Source organism: Copidosoma floridanum, unplaced genomic scaffold (assembly GCF_036245765.1).
Source record: "Copidosoma floridanum isolate Cflo_tuat_1 unplaced genomic scaffold, Cflo_Japanese_pri ptg000024l, whole genome shotgun sequence".
Classification (NCBI taxonomy): Eukaryota; Metazoa; Arthropoda; class Insecta; order Hymenoptera; family Encyrtidae; genus Copidosoma; species Copidosoma floridanum.
In genome coordinates, this window is record NW_028321901.1 from 5475168 (window position 1) to 5494945 (window position 19778).

Below are 19778 nucleotides of genomic sequence, written 5' to 3' on the forward strand. Positions count from 1 at the left end.
AGAAATTTTTTTAACATTTGAAAAAACGCTTTCTTTCAGTAGTACTCTTTACTGATCTTTACTGATTGCAGGTAGCTCTCTTGTTTCTTGGTTACTCGTTTTGCAGACTGATAGCAAACGTCACTATGTAGGTACTGTGACATTCGATTCTAATGTTTACTTCTACCTGAATCCTTATTTCCGCATTGAAAAAAGCGTTATTTCATTAAAAAATAATTGTTATCTTTAAAAATTACTCTGACATTATGCCTTTTCGTAAAAGGTGTCTTGATCCATTTCGAAAACCAGCTCGTAAGTACATTTATCTCTAGTTAACCTATATTGGAGTTATTACATGTAATTGTTAAAACAAAGAACTTAATGTATGTTAGACGATCCAAGTGAGGCTAATTTAAGTAAAGTAACTGATGATGAGAGAATTTAGCTTCCTGAAGCGTTAGGTAATATTTTTATATGCTTAGCTTGTCAAAAAGAATCTGATGTTCAATCTTTTAAGAGCGAATTCTTAAATAGTCAATCACAAAAAACGTCAACCGAAAGTCAAAGTCTTGAAAGTCAATCTTTCTATGAACGCTTGACGCATTTAATGGAAAATGTCTTGAATAGGTCTCCAGTACAAAAATATCAGTAAGCTCTGTGATTAAAACAAATAAAATTGTCATCTCTCGAGGTCGTAATATAAGTACTTAATTGCGCACTTATTTAAAGGTTGTAAAGTGACAAATATTTCAAGTAAAAGTAGAACGCACTCGTATATTACTTACCCTGTTGTCATCAAGTTACACAATGTACTTTAGTTACAAATAATTATGAAAATCTTGCAGATGTGATCAAAAGTTTTACGTCAAAAGGAAGTATGAAGAAGGAATTAGAGAAGTGTAAAAAAATTTTTTAAAACATTTTGATGTTGACCCTAAATCAGAAAATGATGAAAAAGCAGAGAATTTTGATAAAATTATTAAAACTATTAAAGATCTTTTCAAATTAGAAACTGACAAATAAATATATAATAAATAATGTAAATAATTGATGTATTAAAAACTCGTAATTTGAAAAACTTAAATTTTTTATTTTATTGTTACTTTAAAGAAAAAGAATTAATTTGCTATTAAGTATTTTGTCAAAAAAATAGGGTGAACTAAAGATTAGAGAAATTTTTTAAGTTGGACCAAGTTTCATTCGAAATACGAAAGCAATGCTAAAAGAAAACGTTAATGTTGATACTTTTTATGAAAAAACAGAAAAATCAGAAGAATCTACTGAAATGAAAAATCATGTTGTTAATTTTTATGAACGAGAAGACACAATTACCTGGAAAAATAGACGTCAAATCTGTTAAGGATTTAACTAGAGAAAGGCATTTAGTGCCAAAGAAGTTAATATTGTTAAACTTGAAGGAACTACTTGAAAAATTTAAAGCAAAATATCCCGATAACAAAATTGGTTTAACATCATTCACACTTTTAAGACCTCAACTTTGTGTATTAGCTGGAAGTTGTGGCACACATGCAGTGTATATTTGCACGTATCATGAGAATATTAAATTAATGTTGGACGGTAAGAACTTTTCATAAATTTGTTTTAAGAATAAAATATCAAAATAAAATACCATTTAAAATTTATTATATTATTTAAAAAGTAATTAATTAACAATTTGTGCTCCAATTAAAAAAAGAAAATTTACGGTTTTATTCATTTTTTATTGTTTATTATTTTTAGGAAGTGAATTATTCCCTTTGCTCGAAAATAACGAATAGATTAACAATGCAGGTGATAAGAAATCGTTGTACAAACAGTGGCTCTTGAAACTGGTGTGCATTGATCTAACAGAAGAGTGTTTTTCTCGAAAATATAAAAATTGCCCACCAATCGACGGTTTGAGACAACAAGTACAGCAAGTTTTCGATAGATCATCAATGACTAAAATTTCATATGAATTTTGGTGTATTGACAAACGATGTACACTACTGGAAGTAATATGCAATATTGAAGACTTTATAGAGAACTTAATTAAACGCTTGGAAAAATTGGTGCCTCGTGACTTTGTTTCGAAATCACAAAGTAAATTGTATGTTGAACTGAAAAATAACTTGAAAGAAAACGAGTTTCTTATTGTGCTTGATTTTTCCGAGGATTATGCGTTTATTTGTCAAGAAGCAGCTCAAGCTTTTTACTGGAACAACAATCAGTGCACAGTATTTCTAGTAATTATTTACTACAAACAAAATGGCGAGCTGAAAAATATTAGCATGGTTTTTCTGTCAGATTGTCTCACACATAATACAGTTGCTGTTAGCAAAAACAATCAGTTATTTAAAGAATACATTCACAAGGATTAATGAGATTTTTTATTTTTCTGAAAGTGCTCCTCAACAGTTCAAAAATAAGAATGCTTTTAATAATCCACCATTGCATCATGAAAATTTTGGTATCCATGCAGAGTGGCACTTTTTTGCTACTTCTCACGGAAAAAAGCCATGCGATGGGTTGGGAGTAACAATCAAGTTCAATGCATCAAGAGCTCGTTTAAGAAATCAAACTATTGACTATCTAAGAATTTGCTCTTGATAGATTGAACTTCAGATTCTTTTTGACAAGCTGAGCATATAAAAATATTACCTAACGCTTCAGGAAGCTGAATTCTCTCATCATCATTTACTTTACTTAAATTAGCCTCACTTGGATCGTCTAACATACATTAAGTTCTTTGTTTTAACAATTACATGTAATAACTCCAATATAGGTTAACTAGAGATAAATGTACTTACGAGCTGGTTTTCGAAATGGATCAAGACACCTTTTACGAGAAGGCATAATGTCAGAGTAATTTTTTAAGGTAACACTTACTTTTTAATGAAAGAGCGCTTTTTTCAATGCGGAAATAAGGATTTAGGTAGAAGTAAACATTAGAATCGCATGTCACAGTACCTAGATAGTGACGTTTGCTATCAGTCTGCAAAACGAGTAACCAAGAAACAAGAGAGCTACCTGCAATCAGTAAAGAGCAGTACTGAAAGAACGCGTTTTTTTTTAATGTTAAAAAAATTTCTTTTAATTTAAAAAATGTATAAGTTTTAGTTTTAAGTCTTATAATAGATTATAAAGGGTACAATTCTTTTAGAGAATGTATTTAAAAAAAATGCTTCAGATGGATGTAAATTATTAATGCTGAATAGTTGTTGTTCGGTAAAAAATTGGTTTCGATAAAAAACTTAAATACCACGTTTTTCAACGTTTGAAATTAAATTTTTTCACCTGAATCCCAATGCAAATCAGCATTTTTCATAACTATTTTTTACGTTAAATTTCCTGCTCTTCCCGATGATGAACTCAGATTTTAGCTTACTTGATGGGATAACACTGAAAAATTTATGTTTTTCAATAATATGAATTTTTTTTTACAGTATTTGTGCAGATGAGACAAAATAGACATCACTATTAGAAAGAACAGGAAATTTTACGTCAGGTTACGGTTGACAAAAAATTTTTTTAGTATTATTAGAGCTATGATAAAAAATTTTGAAAAAAACGCATAATTTACGGAACAGTCTATCACTATGGCTGTACTTGATAATTTTGGCTAAAAATTGGTGAGTTAACTTAGCAGATAATATGAAGTATGTGGTTCAATTTTGAGGAAATTCTGAGACATCAACTCAAAATCGCTCACAGAATTTTTCGATTTTACTCATTTGCACGTTCATTATGTAGTAGAGTGTAATAACTCTATGCTTTAGTTTTGTACACACTACGCTTATGGCTAACTTGGATCTGGAGTCCCTTACTAATGAAATAAAAAATCTAATCTAACTTTCCTCTCTTTTTCTTTTTTTTCTCTAGCCATACCCCTTTTATAGATTAGGTATGATAGACAAGGTATAATGAGATCAAGTCCCTTTATATTTTTAACGTTAATATCTGTAGTGATATTTCCTATTGTATAAAATTCTCATTAGTAAGACAATATTTTCTTAATGAAGTGATTTGTATAATTAATTTTACAGGTACCGTATTAAAATCCGTGTTAGACTGTAATAAATCTATCAGTAGTGGAGAAAAATTTAGTCTTTCTACATCGCAAGAATCCTCAGACATTACAAAATTTAAAAGTGTAATTAGAGAACAAGATTCTCGAATTCAACAACTAAATATATTGGTTGACAGTCTGCAGATCAAAAATGACTATTTTCAGGTGCTAATGGATTTTTTTCAATACTTTAATATTTATTTCATTGCTTAGTTAAAGCTGAGTTATAAATGTAAATGATAAAGCTTATTAATTACAGCAAGAAGTACATAAATTAAAACATGATGTGAACTCTTTAACTGATCAAAATAAAGTTCTTCGAGCTGCTCATACTAATCATTCAGCTGGTAAATAAACAATCTTCCTATTTTGTTACGATTAATTTATCATAGTAGAAATTACAAGAGTAATTGTATTTTAGATTACCTGCAGAAGTCGACTCAAACATCATTTGACTTTTTAGAACAACAAGAAACATCTTTAGAAAACAAAATTTTTATTTTACAAAATACGTTACAAGAAAAAAATAAGGAGCTCACTTACTTGAAAAAGGATCAAGAAGATTTACTTGAATTATTAACAGATCAAGAAAGAAAAATTGGATCATTAACAAAAAAAATAATTCATTTTGGAGGAAAGGTAAATGCTGAAAAAAATTCTTTTCTGATTAAATATTAAATATAACCTTTAAAAATATTTCCTGCTAATATACTGAGTAATCGTTAAACTATTTTTGTAACTTTACGGCCTTTTTACTGGAGAACATGTTAGAATTCGAAAAACTCAATATTATTTTTTTTTTTTAAATGTATTGCAAGACAACGTCCCAATCAATGGGATGTTTTAAAATTAATTAATATTTAAATAATAGAAAATATATAGAAATGTAAATAAATTTTGTTAACTTATACGTGAAAACATTTATCACATATATTTTTTTCAAGGCCATAGTACGTAAAGAATATTACAAAAAAAATGTTTATTGCAACTCTGCCATTGCAGTACTATGGGACATACAAATCTGCGTCTATTGTGACTTTTACTTTATTGAGTTTTTTCTTAATTAAATTGAATTCTTTGTCCAGATATGTTTTTTTTTTTTCATGAACTTAGGTATTTCTAAATATATTTAAAAACAAAGATCTGTATTTTTAACGCAGATTTTTTATTTATAACCATGTCTCAATATGCGTACATCTAAAATTTGAAGGTCCCAGTTAATGGTACAGCATAATGCATGTACCGTATTTACGTACACTTCATATTTATGCCTTTGGCCCGATAAATAAGACACAGCAAAGTTGTTGTTTTTACTTGCAAATCTTGTATTCTGTTTTGTAAAAGTAAATACAGTGTGTTTTAATCAATTGTGAAGTGATTTTAATTGATATCCAGCTTCATAGTAAGTTAATTATTGACATACAGTAATAAATCGTACACATAACCTTAAAAGTGAGTAGTCCTAGAACTCTTTATTTTGTAATTACCTACTTAATTAACAATATTTACTGATTTTAGCTAAAAAATGAAAGAAAAAAAGGGAAAAAAGACTGACAAAAAAATAGCCTCTGAAGGTGTAAATAAGCAGCAATTGAATAAAGAGGAAGAGCAACAAAAAAAGAAAGAGAAAAAATTAAAAAAAAAAACAAGTACAAGAGTAAGAAAATAAAATAGAAGAGGCTAAGAAAAAGTTACAAGAACAAATTAAAGATATTCAAAAACAAATTAAACAAGAAAAGTAGATACAATAAGATTAATAGATTTTGTTCTCTTAATATTTTGTTGTTTGTCAAAATTTGAAGTGTATTGTCTTGCATAATACTATTTATTTATTTAAATTGAATGTAAATTAATAAATACATGAAGTTGAAATATAAATAGCAATTATTGTTATTTCCGACAGTTTTTTTAAATCTCTATTTTTATCTTCATTTGAGCTTATTGTGTTATTTTACAAAATTGTGATTTTGTGGGGTGAACTTTTTTATATTATTATACTTATTTTTAATTTTTACGAGCTACCAAATTTTTTTTTTTATTGCGGTAGGTTCAATCTAACAGTTTTTGTATGTCCCATAAACCGGGACTGACTGAGTGGGACAACCGGGCCATGCTGTATTTTGATGTGCCATTAATTGGGACCTCATATTTTTCTCCATTATTTCAAATTAAATTATTATTGCGATCTTATTTATACACTAAAATAATTTTTTTATTGCTAGAACACATTTTTACATTACAATACAAAAAATTTTCTGGTTACATGTATTTTTCAGCTTCGAATAGCTTATTTCACTTACAAGTTCGCTTAACCCTGTCTCACAATCGGAACATTTACCTAATATCAAATTCTGATTTCTTTGTAACTTTTACAGGTGATGCCATACGCATTACGTGCTTCGTATAACCGCACATTTATGCAAGATGCGACAGAGCTTTTATACTTTTTGAGCAAAGAAAAACAAGATATATAGTACGAGTTGATGATGAGACCCACAAAGATATTTAATAACTGTTTTTAGCCATTAACTATTAATATCATCATTATAGGCTATCTCACTGATACATTAGCGTAGGTAAACCAGAAAGCTTACATCCGTAGTAGATCTGTGTAGGTAAAATTAGTATATATAACAAAAAATATTATTTGTTAAAACTTCATGGAAACAAAAAAAAATTTGACATATTCTTTTTTTATTTAGATACTTGTTGAACTTGAAAAATAATAAGCTTTCAGCTTTTCATTGTTCACTATTTTTCGAAAAAGTTTGTTTGCTAGATGGGAAGCTCAAGGTGGCTGCGGGGATTGAGGGAGATCTTATTCAAGAAAAAATCGAATTTCTATAATCTCCTTTTGCTTATGCCTTAAAAGTCAAGGGTAAATTTCGTTATCTTACGATGATGCCATGTCCAACATATCGGATATTGTTTTAAATTAAGCGATGACATTGTAAAACGAATTCAATAAATTTAAGATATTGCTATGGAAGTAAAGGTATGTTTCTGTAATCTTGGCCTTTATTTCAGTGTAAACACGTACGTCTACCTATCTATGCGTCTTATTATAGATAACACTGTATACGTAATATGTATCGTGAATATGGTGGCTCTCTTGGGACACCCGTTGACATCTAGCAGACGCAAGCGGAAGCTTGTTCTAAGAGATCTCTTATTACATCGGCAAAGATGATTACAAATGCAGTGCTCATCATATCCTGTATCACTCTCACAACGGGACCGGATTACGCCTCAGTTGTGGTGCGTGTGAGAAGCCCAGCAAGAAACACCATCTTAGTCTTTTGCAGGCAACTCCTGTGGAGAGCATGGTTAAATAAAGGTTAATAAACACGAGTTAGAAATTGATTTATTTATTGTTAAAACAACAAACCTTAAATTTTACATTATAAGAAGAGACACAGTCTCTGTGTTACTCTATCACAAGAATCACCAACGACGTTAGACTTAAACATATAGTCGCGTTTCAATAACGTAAATTAGAGCGCTATCACAGCAATAATGAACAATAACTGATAATAATACTAAGCTTAATTGGGTACGAACTTTATCTAACAACTCCATCTACTTGACTTAGACAAGACGCCGAGGTATTAAACACTAAAGTTAAAGTGATTTCTTAATTTATAGCATCGGACTCGAAGATTGGGTCTGTAATAATATGGATAAATGAACACCGCGCATGACGATAGTTTGTGAGTATTATCATGCACACCATTGATTACCTCGTCACACTTGACCGCACGATCACCCTGTCGAGAGTGACCGATCAACAACCCAGAAGTGTATGCCACTTGGTGGCCTTTGTAATTAGTAGCGTGGTGGCCTCTTGGAAGCGCGTCACCAGATGCGTGAAACGTGTGTACAGGCCACGCTTCTTGAAAGTGTGTAATGATTATGCACCTCTCGGAGGTGATGGCTCGTCATTGCGCTTCTTGAAAGGAGAAATGTCGCTCAATTTTGTAGGGCGGTCTTTAAACAGTTGACACACCACGAGCGCACGTGAGGCAATGTCTGAACGAAAGACTCGATTTAGCGAGTGATAACAAGAGATCGTGCGGAGTCGTACGAATTCTAACCAATCAAGCTTGACATCCAAATTCCGCTCTCCTGTTGATGATTTACCTTTTACTGAAGCATCAGCCTTTTCTTATCCATCCTTTTCTGCCCTTGTCCTATACCACCTCTCGTCTCAGCCACCTTACCACTGACTTTGCACCCGTTCGTAGGCCAGCCACCTAGCCTTCACTTCAGCGTGCACACTCAATCATGCATATGCGCATCCATACCTTGACGCGAGCCCGTCCGCCTTCGTGTTTTGCAACGCAACACTCTCGATGATGCGTAGCAGGACTCAAGCAATGCACTTTTTGGGCTGTGTATGGAATCATCAAACACTTTGAGTGCATTCTCGTAGGACGGACCATCGTCTGCATCTTTAATGATCATCGCCCGCTTATCCATGTGACATAGCGACGATCAGACTGAGCTTCATCACATCAAGCCTGCAACCTGGAATACATTCTACGTTTCAATGCGAATTTTTGGCGTACCTGCAGATGTAAAAATCTGGTTGCAGATGCTCTGGTTTCAGGACGCTCACCATCAAGACAATCCCTTGGCCTATTGACGTCAACGCCGAGTCAAGAACCTCCAGCAGGCAGACAATTGACACACATACTGCAATCGCAAGAAAAGTTCTGATGGTTTTTGACCCAGAGGTCGGTACAGCTATTATTGCAATACCCTCTATCGTAAACATACCTATCGTCGCACAAGCTCAGGGTTTTAACGAGCTGTCATAGAAGCCTCTGAATAATTCATAATATCCTTCACTTTAAGAGGCTAAACAGGATGGACATGCAATATACTGTGATATAGCAATGGAAGAGGTATGATCCTACCTGACAGACTCGCTTTGTCGCCAAGCCTTCCATACTGTACATGATCTTGTGAGTAACTTACATCACATCAGCACTCTAAGATCTTGCATCACAACAAAGAAGCTTTGGGATGTTTCAATGAGCCGGATAATCGCTTTAAGCACACTTAAATCGACCTTATTAAGCTGCAACCAGTCCAAGGGATGTAGTACTACTTGACAGTCATTGACAGGTTTTCTCGCTGGCCTACCGCAGTCCCATTGCCAAAAATGCAAATAGTGATATCCAAAGCGCTTAATGACCACTGAGTCAGCGACATTGGCACTAAACTGCTGATCACCTCAGACAGAGGTGCTCAATAATTCGAATCGATCTTGTTTGTCGATCTGGTGCGCACTCTGGGAGCCACATTTTACCACACTACGTCGTATCACCCGCAAAACCTTGCCTACGTAGGTTGTGTTTGGACGTCCACGACGTCCACATCAGTTTCAAGCACAGTATTAAAAAACTTTTCTTATCTCTCAAGCTGATGCCTGCTTCAAGACATTCCAACAGTCAGCCTTTCACCTTCAAGGACCTAAAAACCTACTCTCACGTTTTTCAACGTATGGACAGTACTTACAAACCGCTGGAGCAGCCCTAATTTTGCCTACAAAACGTTCTCAGCTAAACTGATCACACCAGGCCTTCATTATTGAGTGTGTAGGGGTCCCAAAGTGGTCGCAGTGGACTAAAAATATCACAATTATATAAATTCAATATTAAAGGATAAATTATAATAAGTGAAAAAGTTGAGCGTAGAGTTTTTATACCTAGTATAATATTATAATCAGAAATTGACCGTTTGTTTTAAAAATATTTTCCTATAGTCATAGCGTTTTTGATGCCAAAAAATATCAAAGTTAAAGTTTCGATCATATTGGTCTTTATTTAAATAAACGTATTTTATCCTGTGGTCAATCATATATAGCAATGTTATGATACAAAGATCCTAATAATTTTTTCAATTGGAATCAAACGACTATAATACTATTGAAAATATTGTTTGGAAAAATGTTTTTTAAGAAGTTGATGAAATCCTACAAAGTATTGAAAAAATGTTATAAACAATAATATATTAAAAAAGATTAAGAGTAAAGTAGTCCATGTAAGGGTCTTTTAAAGTTAAAAGAGAAACTTTATAACGCCAAACACGGATACCATAATCAAATCGAAAAATGCTAAATCCGTGAAAGGAGTGCGGTAGCTGCATGTGGGGGGACTTTGTAAAGAATGAAAAATACTAAGTTCATGGAGGGGTTGTGAGAAAGATGCGTGGGGAGGGAGCTTTGTTGAAAACAAAAGAGACTAAGTGAATATGTAGGTCCATAGGCAGTGTGGAGTGGTTGTGGGGTCTTGTAGTGGGCGTTTGGCATTAGGAAAATTTTTTCACTCAGCACACGGATGCGAAGTGGTGTGGGAGGCTAGAAAACAAATAATGGTTCTTAGAAACAGGTGAAAATTAAACGAATTTTTCCATTAATTGTAATATATTATCTACATAAAATGGGACTTATGTAGACACTACGTGCTGTAAGGATAAATATTAATAACATGAAGACTTATACTGACGGTCACCATAATTTTAACAATGTCAACATTTGTACAGTTGCAATTTTTATTTATATACGTAAGTCCTATTCTATGTAGATGTATACATTTTCTATGTAGAGTTATCTTTATAATAGTGGGGTGGGGCTGCGTCCTCTGAGCGCTTTGTACGTTAACCCCTGCCATTATTTGTCATCCCATAATATTCTGGGTAATAGAAAATATATTTACATAGAAAATTTATTTGTCCAATATGAGAAAGTCATGGCTTAGAATAAGTACAGTTATATGAAAACTATTTGCATGTATCTTCCATTCTTATAACTTTTACAGATCCTAATATTTTTTTCGTTATAGTATGAAAAGCATTCTTCGATCCCACTCGATTGTACATATAGTAATATAATTTTACATAACTCATAGCCATTTCACATTTTTTCACATTAGATAATGAGCCACAAGTTATAAATTCTTTTCTACTACATGAAATTTCTGCTCGATGAGGATTAGAGAAGAGATTTTAAATAAAGCTACTTTTTCGAGCGTTACATACATGATTCTAATTTCTTATTCTACGGATGACAAGACTATTTAAATTTAATTATACTTAGTTCAGAATGCAAATGTTTTTAAACCTTTATTATAAACATGTATAAATATAACATCACAAGAAATATTGATTCAATTACTTAACTGGCTGTCTAAGATGACTCACAATAATGAGCCACCTTGATAATGCGATAATTCCACGATAAGTATTATAACATAACTAAGTAGAAATAAGATAAATGTTTAAAATAATAACATGTCATAGAAAGCTGAAATTTTTTTATAGTTTATTAATAATATTAACAAAAGAAAAAACTTGGTGCTTTAATAACTTTATTTGTACATACAAATTAAACTAAAACCTAATTAGAACCTTGTACCAAAGTCAGAGTTAGGTCAATAATTTTTAATAATTTGTTGCTAATCATTTACGTCGATAATGATTCCGTCGCTCATCTAGACCTATTATTAATTATAAAAGTGCTAGCTTGACATCAAACTAGCTGGCCACAAGTGCGTTCTACTGAATGCAAAGGAGCAAAAGAGATAGTGGAACAGGAAGCCATGCCACGATTTTCACCGATGAGCACATCAAACTAGCTGTCCACAAATGCGTATCTCCGAATAAGAAAGGGTTAGCAGAACATTATTGAGGCCATAATTTTTAGCTTGTTTGTCGCTAAAAGGTAATCCCAATGCCTATTTTTTTGTCGACCCCTATTAAGCCAAAACACGATTTTCGCTAACAGGCATATCAAGCTAGCTGGCCATAAGTGCGTATCTTTGAATAATAAGAAGATAGCAGAACGAGATTAGGACCATAATTTGTCACTGAAAGGTAAGCCCAATGTTAGTTTTGTTGCCAATTCCCAAGTTATGATTACTCAACTTAATTCTTACCATATACTATTTTTTTATGTATCAAGTGCGATAAAACAATTTTTAGTTTTAGTAATAATTTCCTAGCTCAAGTATTCTGATGTTTTAATAAGTGCCAATTGCTGACACATGGACGTTGCGTCGTTTATGTCAAAAACATAACGATTATCTCGCATTGATCTTGAATAAGAGTGTGGAAATTGTCATATGCAAATTACACGTATAACTTTTTCTAACATGTGTCCGAAAATTTTCGTATGTCTTACAGTAGTTTAAAACACTAAGAGCGAAAATTAGTTAGTTCTTACGTGAGTATATGATTTGTTTTTAGTTCATTATGTATGCTTATTTACAGAAACTATGCATAACAGACATATAAATAAAAAAATAATTAAAAAAAAATGAATATACATAGAATTAGAAAAATAACATAACCCACTTTTCTTATAAACCACAACAAAGCCTTTTATTTATATTTACCTCTGTTATTTTTATACTGAATAAGTTTTTTGTAGTTACACATGAGTACTTTTTTTTAAGTAATATTTTAATATTATTATTTTGAAAACTCATATTTACAGTATAAATATAAGTTTATTACATTTTTTCCTGTTGATAATGCTGTTGGCTCTTAAAAGGCTATAACAAACTTAGCTAGTTACTTAAAATAAAGTTTAACTTTGCATTGTTTACTGACTGTCATTGCACTAGTTTAACTATTATTTGTTTTGTTACAATAATTATATAATAACTTTAAAAAATTTTTTGTGTACATTATACTTTGATACATCCAAAATAGGTAAACTTTAAGTTATTCAAAAATTTTGCTTAAACCCTATCTACCATATTTGTATAGCTTGACAGTTCGATATCATTCAAGGAGGCTTTGGCAAAAAAAAAATGTAAGTAATACTGAATAAAATTATACTTTTCTTAAGAACATAATATCTGCTTGTAAATTTTTCAAATATTGTTTTCCAGACGTATTTTTAAGAATTTAATTCCTCAAGTTATCGAAATATTTTACTGAGCCGACTCATAAAATGTTATTCAATTTAAATTCAGTTTAAACTTTTTCATAATATTTTATTTTTTTGAAGACGGCTTGTTGTAAATTAATTTATAAATAACTGTAAAAAATGTTTTCTTAAGTTTTAATTTATTTTAGAATAGTTTAAGTACAACTTGATTACCGGTTCCTATATAAGTCCTTGTTAAACTGTCGAATTAAATGATTTTTTAACCTGCATTAATTTTCTGAAAAGAAGTTACTTTAACTTTAATTAAAAAAAAAAATTTTAGGTAAATAAAACGTGACGTTGCTATCTTTAGTAACACATATTTTTACGTGGCTGTATTATTATCCTCTTTTTTTCTGTTATATCAATAATATTTTGGATATTTTACATTACAAAGTTAAAGCACGTATATCAAGGTAGCAACATCAAGTATCAACCTCTAAAACAAAATAGACCATTTTTCGCTCGTTTGTTGCTAATTTTTTGCTAATTTGTCACGGAAAAATGAAATTTGTTAATATATACAGAACTAAGATGTAACGAGTTTCGCTAGCTTTATACTAAGCCAGCAGCACATATCACATATCTTGACTTACGAACAGACTAGAGCAAATATGGAAGCAAAACATTTCGTTGCTCGAACCATGTGCCATTTATTACTTTGTTGCTGATCCTTCAAGCACACAAAATTGAAAAAAAATCCTTTTCACCAATGTCTAACGATGTGGTCTGTATGGATTTTAGCACAGAACAAATACCTTATAGGCCATTAGACTGTGTTAAATTTTAGTTAGTTTAATGTTTTTAAAAGGGTATATTGATCTATTTTTATACCTTCACATATATAATAATGTAAAAAAAATTTGTTTATGGGCTTCAATCCTATCTTGAAAAATGTGATGGTTTTAAAATGAAGCCTCAATAGCATTGGGCACTGACTGACTACTCGTTTACATTTGATTTGTTATTGCCATAAAAGAGCGCTAGATTTAAAGGTATTCTTCTATCTTAAGAGTTAACTCACAGAGACAACAAGAGTCAACATATCTCACAACTTTATTACCAGAGCAACAAAGTCCTGGACCTTGAACCCTACATTTTTATTGCTATAAGAACACAAATACATTTTCTACTTATTTAAAAATCTGAAGTAGGATCTTTAATGATTTCAGAGATTGCTATGAGAGTACAATGAAAAGCTAATCTCTCACGTAATGGATTCTTTATTTGTCGATTTTGGCGCTGCTGTTTCAATCTCGATAAATTTTCTGCGTCAGTTTCTTGACGCCTAAGTAAAATTGTATTTATTAGATACATTTGAAGTTTTTCTTCCAATTCACCCTCTTGCGACTTTTGGCATGCTTAAAATTTTTGTGACCCCTAAAAGCTGTTTTCTGTCAACTTTTTTAAGCTCTCATATATTTGTTAGCAAGGTAGTTCGACGCCCGATGGCCCTAAAAAAGACCGGTAAGCTTCTTAAGTTAACTCTTTCTTGACTGCAGTTAACAACAATTGTGACTGCCTGGATACCTCAGGGTGATGTTCTCTAGCGTGCTGTTGAAAACCCAGACTGATCAGGAGAAAAATTACAAAGTCCGAAGCTTTGGGGCTAGTTGTAGTAGTGCTTTTTTTCAACGTCTCCCGGTATAACTTCGAAGACATTAATGTCTAAAGCACCTTTTTTATTTGCAGATTCAGTTGTTTTGGTGGTCTTAGATGGGGAGATTGGTTAGTGATACTTGTCCAGTGAACGCTGTCCCGTTGGCTCAAGTTTTTTTTCCTTCATAGCTGTTATAGATTTGCCCAGCACAGACCTTGGAGAGGATCAGTGATTCCTGGTTGAATGCTTAGAGTCGAGAGGGTAATATAGGGTCGTCGGTCACCGGGTTTTCCAGCCTTGCGAAGAACAACTCCGCAGGTGACGTCTGCTAGTGAATGCCTGACTTGGTTTAATAGTGCCCGTCTTTAGTTAATGTATTCTTTTAGTCGACGAATTGCTTCTGAAAATAGTAGTAAAAATGTATTTGTTGGCAAGTTAGTTTACACTTAGGTGGCCTCTTAAAAGAACCTATAAAATTGATGGTTAAATAGGGAGCGTAAATACTTATAATGGCCCTAAAAAGCGCCAGTAGTAAAATTTATTTTAATAACTAGCAAACACAAAAAGTATGTATTTTATATATTTTCTGTAATGCTTCTCAGTTACATCAAAAATAATGGGCAGTTTCTCAATCATGAGAACAAAAGGCTATTCAGTATGAGAACAGATTGCATTGAAAATAATGTAAAAAAATATAGGCCATATGAATAATGATTTCAATCGAGTTATTTAAAAAATCTTTTATAAAGTACAAACCTCTACTACAAATTTAACTGTCATAATTTTTTTTGCAGTTGTTTAGGTCGTAGTTGTCATTGTTTTTGTATAGTTTATCCAATGCTACGTATTCTACATCCGTATCTCTACCATCCCTATGTTTTTTTTTCAATTTATACTTTTATAACATTGAATCTTATTAAACTTCATTTATTATTTTTTCACCAATTTTCTTCATAAAAAATAAAAAAAACAACTTTTCTACAAAAACTAAGGTTCTTACCCACTCTACTGTAAATGGTTCCGATGTTATAAACTTGATTTTTTTTTGTTATGGTACAATTCATGACTTATTTCCAATGTGAATAATAATTTACTCTAAACTAACTAATTTGGTTCAATTTATAAATAAATTTATTATTTAATAAAGCTAACAAATAGAAAACCCTGGAATACTTAGGAGCTTAAATAATCATGTAAGACTAAAGAGAATATGTACAAAATTTGAAGAAAACTGACACACACACATATACTAGTAGGGCTGACGCCCCCCTGCGCGCTCCGCACGCCAACCCCCCACTAACAGATTGAGTAGACAAAGTAACAACATTACTCGTACAATTATCAATGCAGGCTAAGAATGAGTTCACAACAGCAGAATACGCGACTCACAAAGGAGTTGATAAAACAGATAATAACATAAATATTAATTTTCCAATAGAATTTTTAAATAATATCAGAGAAGGTCTTCCACCACACGAATTAAAATTAAAAATAAATGCTATAGTAATGTTAATAAAAAATTTAAGTATATCAGACGGTCTTTGTAATGGCACAAGATTAAATATAACAAAATTGTTTAAGTATAATATAGAAGCAGAAATAATAAGGGGAGAAAAAAAAAGAAGCAAAGTTTATATTCCTAGAATAACATTGAATACTGGCACCTCATTATCGTTACTTATTCTCTTACATAGAAAACAGTTTTCCTTTGTATTAGCATTTTCTATGACTATCAACAAATCACAAGGACAGAGTTTTGATTCCTTATAATTGTATATAAAAAAAACCTTTAATCTCTCACGGAAAATTATACGCTGCTTTATCAAGATGAAAGAATTTAAACAGACATATGTTAATTCATAAAAATTGGTGGGGAGAAAGTTAAAACAGGTGAGAAGAGCGCAAACATATTCAGCAACGCTGGCAATTATTTTTGTCACATGGATGTACTTGTATACACGTTTTTACGCATACTCTTTTTTTTTTGTGTTAAAAAAAAGCTTTTAGATGTAATAAAAATGGGATAGGTATATCTAAAAGTAATATTTCACTAAAAAAATAGATTAATAAATTAATAACTTATTCAATAAGCTAATTTTCTTGAGATACATGTTTTTTTTTTTGTTAGAAATTAGTACATTTTAGCAGAGCAGCTTTCCAGTGTTTTAATGAATATTTGTGTACTTATTATTAATATGTGACAAAAATGAATAAATAATTTTTTGTATAATTTTTTCACATTTTTCTTAAAGTTTCACAATTAAAAAAAAAAAATTCTTTTTGTACTGTATTACAATAATGATTAATGTTTATTGCATTTTATTCTTTTAGCATTTGTTCTTCGTGATTAAGGTGATTTTTTCATTTAAGGACGCTTATCACATTGTTAGTGGGGAAAAGTTTAGGAGAAGTACTGATATATGCAACAACGCTGGCATTTATTTTTGTCATATGGATAAGCTTACATACACGCTTTGATGCATGCTTTTTTTGTGTCAAAAAAAAACTTGTGGACATATTTAAAAATTTGATAGGTACATCTAAAAGTAATATTTCACCTAAAAAAGAATTTAGCGATTTCGACAGATCATATAAATGTAATTTGATGTGATTTTGCATAAGGTTACATTTTAAATTGCGATTTTTTAAAACTGAATACATGAAAAAAATAGTGAAATAATCTGTAGCGTTTTTGAGTACTTCTTATGCCATTTCGATAATATATTTAATGTTTAAATAATATCTGTCAAAAAATCTATGTGTGATCAACGTCCTGAAGGGACATTCTCGGACATGTAATACTACTGATATACTACTGTAATAACGTTGATAAAAGTGGTACTAGTGGATGGTTGGTCTTAACCTTTTGGATTCAAACATATTTTGAGTATTGAATATAGAATAGGAATACGTGGATAAGCATACGTGACAGATGTGAGCGTAATGTTAGAGATGTAATCAGCCTAGGCTGTACGAAGTTGTTTTAAAATTATCGGAAGATTCGATAAAAGCGCACAGTATTGTACTGCTTAGCCTACATTTTATTTAAATTGTATGAAGCCATAATATATCTTTTATAATCATATGTTAAATACTAAATTATTTAATAATACCACACCCAATTAATGTAGATATACTCATTCTAATGATTATTTCACCACCTTTGTACGCAATATAGTTTTATAGTAGGTATATAAATGTATTAATAATTACGTTGTCTTTCATAGAAATGTAACTTTATACTTGGGTTTCTGAGCAGCCACTGCCCACTAGTGTTTCTAATAACCTTCCTATTTCTCAAGTATGCGAGTCTTTTGTGCAGGCCTCTTACACAATTCCCCTCAGACGACTCAGTCATCATCAATGCTACTGGCTTCGGGAACCTAGCGAGGAAGTGCTTGTAAATAAATTCTGCCCAAAAAAGTAGTACATAAAAATTTTTTATTGAAAAAGTTGTCAGATTTTGTCTTTGACTCCTAATTAATTATTAAGAAAGTTTTTTTGCGGCTAGAATCTCAAAATCTTAATTTTCATAGCTCCGAAGAATTTTGCAACTATGAGACGTATTTATATCGTTTGCAAACTGTTTGCTAAGTTAGAAAAAATATGTGGAAATGCCAAAAACGCAATATTATTACAAGCAAATAAATATTTTTTTTTAACTTTTATGTTTATAATAGTGATCTCTTATAGAATTCATTACAGTTTGAATGTCATTATATGTACAGATTAGCAATAGCTAAACAAATTTTTGACTCAGCAAGCGCTACTACTACTACATACTAGCGATGATTATAGCTGTAATCAATTTTCGATTGAATACTTTTTGATTTACAATAATTAACGAATTTTTGGGAAAGCATGCGCCAGCGTTGAGTAGCTCCACTAATTTTTAGATTTACAATAATAAAATTATTTTTCGGGTGAGCAAGTGCTGGCAAAAAGCAGCTCCACTTTTTTTTAAATCAAAAATAGTAAAATTATTTGTTCGACAAGCAAGCGACGACGATGAGTAGCTCTGTTACTTTTCAGTTTTACAATAATTACATGATTTTTTGGTTGAGCAAGTGCCAACAATGAGTAGCTCTACTATTATTTAGATTAACAATAATTGAACGATTTTTTGGGCGAGCAAGTACTAGCAATAAGTAGCCCAACTGTTTTTTAGTCTTACAACGATTAAATGAATTTTGGGGTGAGCAAGCGCCAGTGATAAGTAGCTCTGCTAATTTTTAGATTTACAATAATTAAATAATTTTTTGGGTGAGCGAGCGCTCGTATTGAGAAGCTCTATTAATTTTTTAGATTCACAATAATTAAATAATTATTTTAGCCGAGCAAGTGCCTGTGATGAGTAACTGAACTGCTTTTTGGCACTGCATTGCATCATGCTTTTTAGTTTTTTTTTTTCTTTTTTACTGTTTATGCTAAAGCAAATCACATTGCGATTGTAACAAACTTAAGGTAATAGAAAAAGGTTTAAGTGACTGAAAAATTACTACAATTTAGATGTATTAATTTTATAAGCTGTACCTCCATACTCTTAACTTTGATGCATTAGACTAGGTAAAAAATTCCATAATCTCATTTTATGACAGTTGTCATTTTTGGGATCGTTTTGTTTATTGTAGTGGTAACTTAATGCTGTGCTGATAAAAACTTTTGAAGTGGGTCAAGTGTATAAAAAAAATGTATACTTATTTCTAAACATGCAAAGAACTGTACAGTCATAAGCTTTTTACTTTAATAAATGATAAAATACAGCTCACACAACTTATTAAGCTTATTATTTAGTAGGGATGAGCTTTATAGAACTGTGAATGATCTTATTAACAATGAAACAACAACTATCGGGAAATAAATAGTTTGCAGTAGATATATACAATGACTAAGTTTCAAAAACCATAAGTGTTTTATTTCTAAGTAAGTTTTCAAAACAACTTGATATATTAGTTAGTGTGAATAAAATGTTGAGAGCTCAGAAAAATTTTTTTTAAATTGTGTGAGTTTAAAAAAATGTAGACAATCTTTTACTTAAACGAAATAATTAAGTCTTCCATATTTATTATAATAGACACAAAAAGTGGATTCCAAATCCTGTTTTATTTGGATCAATTATAGTAGTACTTTTTTTTCATATATTATTTTAATTTATCATACATGAAATGAATTTTTTATTGTATAAAATAGTAGTTGCGCCTATTTATTTCTTT

The 19778-nt window shown here is 31.2% G+C and overlaps 1 protein-coding gene across 1 annotated transcript in view; it reads left to right on the plus strand.

Moving 5' to 3' along the window:
- The window catches only part of p115 (general vesicular transport factor p115), a 382166-nt gene that overhangs the window by 252972 nt on the left and 109416 nt on the right, over positions 1–19778 (plus strand). The window contains exons 11-13 of the mRNA XM_089595028.1: positions 4005–4192; positions 4287–4374; positions 4449–4666. Coding sequence (XP_089451154.1) covers positions 4005–4192; positions 4287–4374; positions 4449–4666 — 494 coding nt within the window. The remainder of the gene's footprint in view (positions 1–4004; positions 4193–4286; positions 4375–4448; positions 4667–19778) is intronic.